Below are 10,989 nucleotides of genomic sequence, written 5' to 3' on the forward strand. Positions count from 1 at the left end.
GGGTCCTTTGAAGTGCTCGTTAGCATGTCGTGGTTACATGTTGGTTATAAGAGGAACTTCATGGAAGAATTGCGGTGCCTCGTCAGCAAGTGCGAAGGAAGAAACCTGCCCCTCTGATTTATTAATGCAACTTCTGAGTGAAGAGTAAACTCGATTTCAAAGTAATTAATAATTTCTCAAACCGGTAAACAAAACTTTGTACTTCACATCAACCGGTTCTTCCATTACGTAGATACTTGTCAGTTAAAAGGTGTACATTAGCACCTGTGATTTGTAACCATAACATGACTCGTAGCTCTGAGAGGGCTTCCAAACTGTACCAGGTGAAGAGTTGACACGTGTGTAGATGTTATATGAAAAACAGTAAGCATTATCCACATTGATGTCTACTGCAACACCACTTCTTGGCCCATGGTGAACGTGTTACGACGATAGGGATGACCGTCGTCCTATATTTAACTGTCCCTTCATACTGAGCACAGGTCCAGCAACTCAAGCCTATGGTGTCTATATTTCATGATGTTTAGGTACAATCGAGCATGATCTTTCCAAGAAACCTTCAAAGACAGTCATGTGAATTGATCTGACATGTTTGGTGGCGGTGGGGTACCCTAGTGGTTAAACCGTTCCTCGTCACGCCAAAGACCCGGATTCGATCCCCCACAAGGGCACAATGTGTGAAACCCATTTCAGGTGTCCACCTATGTGATATTGCTGGAATATTGCTAAAAGCGGCGTAAAACTAAACTCATTCACTCACTGACATGTTTGATCTTGTAAGAACATCCACGACCTTAGTAAAGGTTTCGAAACGTGTTATGGCAGCCATGTGGAGCCCATTTCCGCACCAGTGGCAACATGATGAAGTTCCCGGGCTTGACTTGCTCCAAATGTTCCTGTGAAGAACTTACTTTAAACAGCAACTTGCTTTGCATGTGATTGGACGTCATTCTAAAGGATATAGCCTTACCTATCGTGCCGCAGTGAGATAACCAGTCGTATTTTGTCAATGTAAACAACTGTCCCTACAACGTTGTGTTGGGAAACCGGGTTTCTAGAACGTTCCTGCATGAACATTTTTCGGAGGTAGCAGGTAAACATGACTGTCTAATTGATAATATAAAAGGAAATTTTACAGACATGCAGGCGAGGTTATATTTCCTGTATTAAGCCGGTGTTATTCAGTTGTATTAAGCTCTGAAGTTTAATGCATTATCTGTAATATCATTTTTTAAATGCAGCTGAAATCAAATCTGAGGACGAAAGGATCTTTGAGAAGGAAGCTGGCCCCGGCGTTACTTCGCCACAACTGTCATAATTCGTTTAGTCATGAAACCTAGACACAAGTATTTAGATTAAAAGTCAATTGAATGTGATTGAGAATCTGTCTCGTTCTCTTTCAGCCCACCGTTTGCTGGTCCAGATCCGATGAAGACGTACAACCTCATCCTAAAAGGCATCGACGCCATAGACTTTCCAAGGCGAATCACCAAAAACGCTCAAAGTTTGATTAAAAAGCTATGCAGGTAAATGGGTGAAACCGGACATTTGTTTTGGCTATTAGCGGTGCCATTGTAGACCTGATTGCTATCGGATTGCTAGGTGGGATAGAGAGGAGCTAATGCAATGTAATGTTAGACCGACGACCTACAGTGGACCCGTCTGGTCAGGGGGTCAGAGGATGTACTTTTAACTGACAACCATAAGTGGGGGCTAGATGTCGGAGCAAATAGTCCTGTCTTAATTAATTTACTGTTATGATCAGCTTACCGAAGATGGAAATCGGTGTTACAGGTTGGGATGTTATCGGGAAGTACATGGTATAGTCATTTAACGCTTCTGTCTGTAACGGTGTATGATGATTTAGCAGAACGCTACCTTAGCTTTGATATATACTCCCCTTCAAAAGTTTAGACTCACTAGTGTAAATGTAGCCACTTACTTCAGTCAACTGTTCTGAACTAAATTTCGTAAATAATCCATACAGTTTAAAGGTATTGTTTATACATGAGTTGGTGTATTGTAAGACAAATTCGTGACGTTGAAAAGTTTATTGTCATGTGTTCAATATATAATGAAAAATGCCGATTATTTATCAAACTTTTACACCAAAACGCAGCTGTTCACATGCACGTTATTTGCACATTCTTTTCAGCAATTTGATGCATGATCCTCGCGCAATTAATCTGCATAAGGTTTGGTCATCTTCGTTGTAACCATATGTACATACATAAATATACAGTGATTGATTTAAGCTAAGTCTAAACTTTTGATGGGTAATATATAAGTGACTGTTACCCACGTTTGAGACGTAGTTTGTTTCACACTTGGATATGATACAATAGCATACTACATTTGTAAGTCACAGTGATCACAGGTTAGATTAGTCTGTCATACTGACCTTAACTGAAACAAATATACTTCCTTTCAAAAGTGTAGACTCACTAGTGTAAATATAGCCACTTACTTCAGGCAACTGTTCTAAACTGGATTTTGCAAAAATATTCCATATTGTTTAAAGGTACTGTTTACACATGAACTGATGTATTGTAAAACAAATTCGTAATTGGCGAATTTTTAACAACACTTTACGCCAACACTTTACGCACGATATTTGCACATGCTTTTCAGCAAGTTGATGCATAAGGTTTGCAGTTGGTTCCCCAAGTTAGTGGAGAAATCAATCTTCTGTGTAACCATATATATATATATATATATATATATATATATATATATGCAAAACATATAGTGAGTGTTTTAAGTGAGTCTAAACTGTTGAAAGGAAGTATATATCCAAGAAAGTCCATGCAAGATTTCCACAGTTTCTGAAAATGAACGTCTCTGGGCTCCTTTTCATTATATTTTATGATTATTTTTTTATGAACACTATTTTCTGTAAAATATGTTAGATATATATACACGTATCATTCATATAGACAGAAATATGTAAATACACTGTTGGTAAGATTATGCAGGAAGGACGAAGGAAAGAGTGCCAAATATTATTGGCTAGATTTTTATCATATCTCATTCCTACGTTTCGAGTTTATTTGCAATTCCGTTCCGAATTGATGGAATACTTTTTTCCATCTCATTACAACCAAATACCGTGTGGTAAAACGGCGTGCATTTCAACCAGGTACATCATTGTGATAACAATTACCAGATTTCTCAGTCATCACTGGCTTACACTACCATAATGAAGTGTGCTTTTTTCGAGCACCTGTTTCTCCGTAATTGGCATCCTATGAGATTGTGTGCAGAACAAACAAATATATAAAGAGCGTGTGCCTCCTCTATCCTTAAAAAATGAACGTTTCTTTCTGTATGTCCGTGTTGAACTGAAACATCCGAAATATCTCAACTAGCGATTTCAACTGACACCACTTGCGCGTTACGTTGACGAGTTAACGGGGACTCTACTGGAACGTTGCGTGTAAAATGAGCGGGACGGACGTCGGTAAATTGTATCCGAGCCATTAAAAGTTTTCATTTCTTTCGACAGCACTCGAACATTGAGTACCGAGGCGTAGTATTACCTTGTCGGTATCCAAGAAAATGCAGGTGACCATTTTATGGCTTTTGAGCAGACCAGACGTTTTTGATCGCCATTTGTATTTCCGGTATCAGTAGAAGCTTCCCTGTGATGGCCAAAACTGGCCTGGAATCATTTCTGAAAAATGTTCCCCTTCGGTTGCGTTAAATTACCCCCGGTCTTTGTTTGGGCGTGCTGCCATGCGCCACACACATGGTGAGTTACTGACAGGGTGGTGTTTAATTCCTCCTTTATAAACAGACAGTGTCAAGTGTTTGGGGTAATGCAGCGGCATTGGAACTGTGTAAACAGATACCGGGGCGTTATTGTAGTTAAGGCGGTGGTTATCTTCCAGTGGAGAATGTACCTCTATGGACGTTAGAGCAGAGATGGTTTGTTTTCTAGATGACTATTATGTATTAATGAAAGTGTGCTTATTGCGGTTGTATGTTGCGGGTAAATGAAAGTGTGTTTATTGCGGTTGTATGTTGCAGATGAATGAGAGAGTGCTTATTGCGGGTATATGATGCGGGTGAGTGAAAGTGTGCTTATTGCGGCCGTATGTTGCAGATGAATGAGAGAGTGCTTATTGCGGGTTTATGTTGCAGGTGAATGAAAGTGCTTATTGTGGTTGTATGTTGCAGATGAATGAGAGTGTATGTTGCGGGTGAATCAAAGTGTGCTTATTGCGGTTGTTTGTTGCAGATGAATGAGAGAGTGCTTATTGCGGGTGAATGAAAGTGTGCTTATTGCAGCTGTATGTTGCGGTTGAATGAAAGTGTGCTTATTGCGGCTGTATGTTGCGGGTAAATGAAAGTGTGCTTATTGCGGTTGTATGTTGCAGATGAATGAGAGAGTGCTTATTGCGGGTGAATGAAAGTGTGCTTATTGTGGTTGTATGTTGCAGATGAATGAGAGAGTGCTTATTGCGGTTGAATGAAAGTGTGCTTATTGTGGTTGTATGTTGCGGGTCAACGAAAGTGTGCTTATTGCGGTTGTTTGTTGCAGATAAATGAGAGAGTGCTTATTGCGGTTGTATGTTGCGGGTGAATGGGAGATTGGTTATTGCGGTTGTATGTTTCGGATCAATGAGCGAGCGGTTTTTGCGGGTGTATGTTGCGGGTGAATGAAAGTGTGCTTATTGTGGTTGTATGTTGCAGATGAATGAGAGAGTGCTTATTGCGTGTAAATGAAAGTGTGCTTATTGCGGTTGTATGTTGCAGATGAATGAGAGAGTGTTTATTGCGGGTGAGTGAAAGTGTGCTTATTGTGGGTGTATGTTGCGGGTGAGTGAAAGTGTGCTTATTGTGGGTGTATGTTGCAGATGATTGAGAGAGTGCTTATTGCGGGTGAATGAAAGTGTGCTTATTGTGGTTGTATGTTGCGGGTCAACGAAAGTGTGCTTATTGCGGTTGTATGTTGCAGATAAATGAGAGAGTGCTTATTGCGGTTGTATGTTGCGGGTGAATGGGAGATTGGTTATTGCGGTTGTATGTTTCGGATCAATGAGCGAGCGGTTATTGCGGGTGTATGTTGCGGGTGAATGAAAATGTGCTTATTGTGGTTGTATGTTGCAGATGAATGAGAGAGTGCTTATTGCGGGTGAATGAGAGAGTGCTATATGGGTGAATGAGAGAGTGCATATTGCGGTTGTATGTTTCGGGTGAATGAGAGAGCGTGGGTGTACGTCGTTTTGCGTGATGTAGGTGACAGGTCGTATCCTTATTATGTTTAAAATTACTGTTTGACGTTGTAAGGGCAACTGTTTTTAAATGTCTTGCCCCCTTAAAAAGCAAAACTGGTTATATATCAGAGAAGGTACTACTGTTTACGTGTTACTGCAAATACTGCTGGTAAATACTGGAAGCATTATATAGAGAAAATACCGCCCACATGTAACTGCAAATATTGCATGCATTAAATGGCAAACATTTATGAAAATGCATATTGATGGCTGATAGTAACAAGGACGTTGATTGTATGTGGCGGCATCTTGTACATTCGACTCCCTGCTTGTATCTGTACCAACATATATTAAGCTTAGAACCAGGGCTGGCGTTGTACACATGTGAGATCGAAGACTGTTTGATATATGGGATTCCATCATGTATTTGTAGTCTAGTATTACTTGTTGTCGTTGAACAGCAGCTGCTTTTATGTAAGATATTGCCTTTTGTATGATAAATCAATGTTTATACCTTGTACCTTGCTCTACGCATCCTTCTGAGCGAGCATCCGGAACAGCGGCTTTCAAGGTCGATATGATTTACTGTATTCTTGAGCGAAGATTACTCGTTGAGACCTGACATTTGCAACCTCGTTTTCAGATGATATTCAGCCTCTCTTATGCTTGTCAGAATGTATCAACGTAAAGACGACAAAACAGAGTACCAATAACACCTAGAAATAGTTCTTTATTCGAGATATACAAAGCTAGCCAGACAAACGTATCGTATCTGTTGTATTCAATCTATTTCACTCGACATTACCGAACTTCTTCAGTAATATACTTCATACATACTGTATATATTCACACCTAATCTAATTTACTCATTTACACTAAAAGATACTCCGGTGCAATTTATACACTTCGTCAACATAGCCTGCAGATGTTACCGTAACACAGTAAATCCAGTTTATCATTCTTCGTTAGGACATCGTAATTGCATTCAGGCTTTACCAGCTACAGGAAATTACGTATCTGTGTAAGTAACGTGTGAACACGAGAGAGTGCAGAGGAATACATTCCCTACCAATATGTTATCGCATTTGAGTGACAAGCTGCCATAAAAATTAAATCTACAAGGGATGCCCATATCAGACGTTAATGTAGCCTGTCTCGTCAATATCAATATTTCAGAACGGAGACGGCAACGAGAGTCGGTGATAGCTTAAATAGTTAGGGAATGCCTTGCTTTGAAGAATCCTTGCGTGAGTTGGGTTGATCTCCCGGAAAACCTTCAGACATTATTGTATGGCAAACCTTTATGTGTTATGTGTTTGACTTGTATTTTGTCTTTCCTTTGGTTTTAGTTTGTGTTTTTTTATTTATGGGATTTCTTTCTGCTTTCCTTTGTTCTTTTATCTTTTTTTCTGTTCGTTTTAGGTTGTTTTTTTCTTGTTGTGCTTTCTTGTTGTGCTTTTTTACGTTTTCTTTTGCTTTTTTTAGGAAGGGGGTGTATACGCTGCAGTGATCAATATTAATCAATATTATAACTATATGGCGGCCCTGAATATTACGAAACATCTCACATCGGCAAACTAATATAACATTCGAATTTAGAAAGAAATACAAAAAAAATGAACATGTACATATGTTTCTCGTCCTTTGTGATTGGCCAAGTCTTAGATCAAAGCTTTGACTTTTTAAAAAAAAGTTTACAAATATGTTCAAGTATGTTTTTTATTTCAGGGATAATCCCATGGAGAGACTCGGATTTGGTCGCAGTGGAATACGGGAGATTCAAAAACATGCGTGGTTCGAGAGCTTCAACTGGGACGGCCTCCGAAACAGGAACGTCAAACCACCTATCATCCCTTCGGTAAGCGGACAAGCCTTTGATGGCTTGAAAAGCATGCTGTGACACGGCACATCAGACAAGGCGCTGATTTCACAATTACTGGAATATGCTGTTACTGCTAAAAGTGCGAGTGTGTCGTGGTCAGCTATATTGCAGATATATTGGTCTGTACTGATCCTCAACATTGAGATATTGTAACAAAATATTCCAGGTTGTAGATACAAGTTTGAATTTGTTTTGAGGTTTTACAAGTATTCCGTATCAATTTTGATGTATTAAATTGTCTATAGGATCCCGTATACCATAGCGTCCTTTAGGAAGTGATATATAGTTGGGTTTACTTGGTTTCGTATGTCGCCTCTACTCACGTCTATGACATCCTCCGACCCCACCCCCACGCCGACCCCCGGACCCTCAACCCGACGTCCCGATCATACAACTCCCTTGGATCATACTAACTCGCAGCCCGAGTTAGTGTGGGTTAATATTAATATTGTAATTTTATGTACATCTAGAGACGATACGCCGATATATGGTCTCTCATATATCAAGTAATTTTTAGATAAAATTTGCAATGCTAGTGTATATGACGTGATAAGTATCCCCTTCTGACTCCCTTCTGTTCTGCACCCCAGGTGAAGTCTGCCACGGATACGTCCAACTTTGACGACTACCCCGAAGACGAGGAGGAACCCCCGCCAGACGATCTCACTGGCTGGGACAAAGAATTCTGAGACGCGTGACCGGATGTACAGTACCGGAAGTGAATTTTGCAACGTCATCTGTGATAACCTGAGGACGTCAGGGCTTGCCATGCAACCGTCGTGCCTTGCCTCTCAATGATATACTGGGCCAAAGAAACGGGATATCGTTCATGGTGCCCTTTCTTTCCGTGGAGACGTGGCTTTTACAAGCCAAGATATGAATAAGGGGAACTTGAATCACATCAGAACTTTCCATACTGTTTGAATCATGATTCTTCGGTCCACAGAGTACTTTCAGTGTTACAATTTTGTGATCGGATCGGATTGGTTTGGATAAGTGGGGACAATTGTCCCATGTTATGTCCTAAAGCAATAATGAAGTGCAGTCGCAAATGGTGAGCGTAATGAGGTGAAGATATTCGTCTTCCAGTTTCCACCGAAAACGTTCGTCGCTTAAAATTTAATTCATCTTTTCACGACATATCACTGCCGTCAGCCATATTCATAAAGGGAGGTAACTGAAATCTGGTTTCGTCACAGTAAGGTGATTGTCTCCCTCTACTGATGGTAACTTTCAGGTTTCATCACCATTGTGTTTACCTGGTTGATATATTTGATTAACCACCAGATGTGTATTATATGTTAATAGATTGTATTTATTTCCTTCACTTGTGAAGACCGTGATAACTCCATCGGAGATATGCAGATATGGAGTATTGGATTGTTCATGAGAGTTTTAAACGTTATATGTCATACCATTTTACTGTTGAGGTACACAGAAAAGCCTTGTCATTTTTGGATATGACGGGTTGGTTCGCAATTATTCGGATTTCTCCGTTAAAAATGTTATGCTTATGTTATGTTATGTCCAGTCATCTTGCCTTGTAGTTTATATTGAATCTTTCTAGCACAATGAAAACCACTTACCAGATAACACAAACTAACCATGCAACTCGACGAGATGTCTCTGATCTTCAGCTCATCGTACTGCATGTGGGCTGGAGATACTGAAGCTATAGTGTTTACACTCTGATCTTCAGCTCATGGTACTGCATGTGGGCTGGAGATTCTGAAGCTATAGTGTTTACACTCTGATCTTCAGCTCATGATACTGCATGTGGGCTGGTGATACTGAAGCTATATTGTATACACTCTGATCTTCAGCTCATCGTACTGCATGTGGGCTGGTGATACTGAAGCTATAGTGTTTACACTCTGATATTCAGCTCATGGTACTGCATGTGGGCTGGTGATACTGAAGCTATAGTGTTTACACTCTGATCTTCAGCTCATGGTACTGCATGTCTGGATACTGAAGCTATAGTGTTTACACTGATCTTCAGCTCATGATACTGTACTGTTGGTGGGCTGGAGATACTGAAGCTATAGTGTTTACTGACTTCAGCTCATCTGCATGTCATACTGAAGCTATAGTGTTTACACTCTGATCTTCAGCTCATGGTACTGCATGTGGGCTGGTGATACTGAAGCTATAGTGTTTACACTCTGATCTTCAGCTCATGGTACTGCATGTGGGCTGGAGATTCTGAAGCTATAGTGTTTACACTCTGATCTTCAGCTCATGGTACTGCATGTGGGCTGGAGATTCTGAAGCTGTAGGTTTACACTCTGATCTTCAGCTCATGGTACTGCATGTGGGCTGGTGATACTGAAGCTATAGTGTTTACACTCTGATCTTCAGCTCATGGTACTGCATGTGGGCTGGTGATTCTGAAGCTATAGTGTTTACACTCTGATCTTCAGCTCATGGTACTGCATGTGGGCTGGAGATTCTGAAGCTGTAGTGTTTACGCTCTGATCTTCAGCTCATGGTACTGCATGTGGGCTGGAGATTCTGAAGCTATAGGTTTACACTCTGATCTTCAGCTCATGGTATGCATGTGGGCTGGAGATTCTGAAGCTGTAGGTTTACACTCTGATCTTCAGCTCATGGTACTGCATGTGGGCTGAAGATTCTGAAGCTATAGTGTTTACATGGATACATGCGCAGTCTCCGGTCTCCAGGGGAACGTCAAACACTAGTTTCTGTAGTTCGTTACAGATCATGCATTCCATGTATGTGTCCTTAACATACAATCATTATACGTGTCACAGACTACCCATGATATGGCATCCTGCATACGTTTAAATATTATTATAAATCATGCCAGGGCATTCGGAATGTAAATTTATGTGTTTGGGGAAGATCTATACCGTAATATCTAAAATAAATCTCGATCGATTATCCAGCGTGTCTGTAGTCGCTTTGGGTTGTTTGTCATATGTACGTTTGTAATGAAAGTCTGGATAAACGACATCTATTGCATTTTCAATTCATATCATATTAAATCCGATGAAATGTTGTAATACATTCTTAACCAAAGCCAAAGGAATTGGTTCCATTACAACCAAAATATATATTCACCTGTTACTCCTTTCCGTCAGTGGTAGGATGTTGTAACGCTAAAGGCCATCTTGGATTACGGAAAGATGGGATGGGTGACGAAGCCTTACCAATTTCATATCGGCGGGTTGGTCATTCCAACAAAGGGTATCTATCATCATATCTTCATCATCAAAGAGTTCATTTTACAAGATATTACTTTCTCGTCTTAACCATCGATGCTTAAGAGAAGGGGTACAATTAACAAAGCCACATTCTTGTTCACATTCTGGTATATAGCAATGCATAAGATGTGTGACTTCTGCCTTCCACATGTTTCCTACCGTCACGTGAGTGAGTTGCTTGTGTGAAAGGATGAATGTCACGTGAATGACGTCATGCTATGTAATCTAACCTCTATGGGGCGCCTGGCACGGAGCCTCAAGTGTCCGGCAATGTCAAATGGTGAGGGATCTCGTGCACAGGTCAGCTGGAACAGGTGCCTTTTATTTGTCCTTCGTTGAAACTGTTTATTTTTCTCCGCAAGGGTATGTGAAAACTTGGACAATAAAGAATTTAATTAAATGTATTCAAGTTGTTGTTACTGCAACATATAAGTCTCACCAGAATGGGTAAAGCGATTCTTTTCGCTGGACGAAGGAGCTCTTTGTGAGATTTCCGCAAAATATTAATGGTTATATGACGCTTTTAGAAACAAATCAGCAATGTCACGGCGGAGTGAGCAGTAATGGGCTTCCCACGTTGTGCCCATGTATGGAATTGAACCCGAACAAGCGGCATAACGAGCGAACGCCTCGACTACATGGCACCTACCTGCACTCTTCA

General features: G+C 40.6%; 1 protein-coding gene across 2 annotated transcripts in view; it reads left to right on the plus strand.

Moving 5' to 3' along the window:
* LOC124285481 (cGMP-dependent protein kinase 1-like) overlaps window positions 1-10,728 on the plus strand; it is a 128,145-nt gene extending 117,417 nt beyond the window's left edge. The window contains exons 15-19 of one of the 2 annotated variants that reach the window (XR_006900827.1): window positions 1,404-1,526; window positions 6,948-7,077; window positions 7,692-9,028; window positions 9,381-9,627; window positions 9,688-10,728. Coding sequence is in view for 1 of the 2 variants with exons in the window: in XM_046721725.1 (XP_046577681.1) it covers window positions 1,404-1,526; window positions 6,948-7,077; window positions 7,692-7,790 (352 nt within the window). In the remaining variant the exon portion in view is untranslated. Of the gene's footprint in view, window positions 1-1,403; window positions 1,527-6,947; window positions 7,078-7,691; window positions 9,059-9,380; window positions 9,628-9,687 lie in introns of those variants that run through there. The other variant, XM_046721725.1, reaches the window with a different exon arrangement.
* The last annotated feature ends 261 nt before the right edge of the window (window positions 10,729-10,989 follow it).

Source organism: Haliotis rubra, unplaced genomic scaffold (assembly GCF_003918875.1).
Source record: "Haliotis rubra isolate DU_JTF1 unplaced genomic scaffold, ASM391887v1 Scf360, whole genome shotgun sequence".
Lineage (NCBI taxonomy): Eukaryota > Metazoa > Mollusca > Gastropoda > Lepetellida > Haliotidae > Haliotis > Haliotis rubra.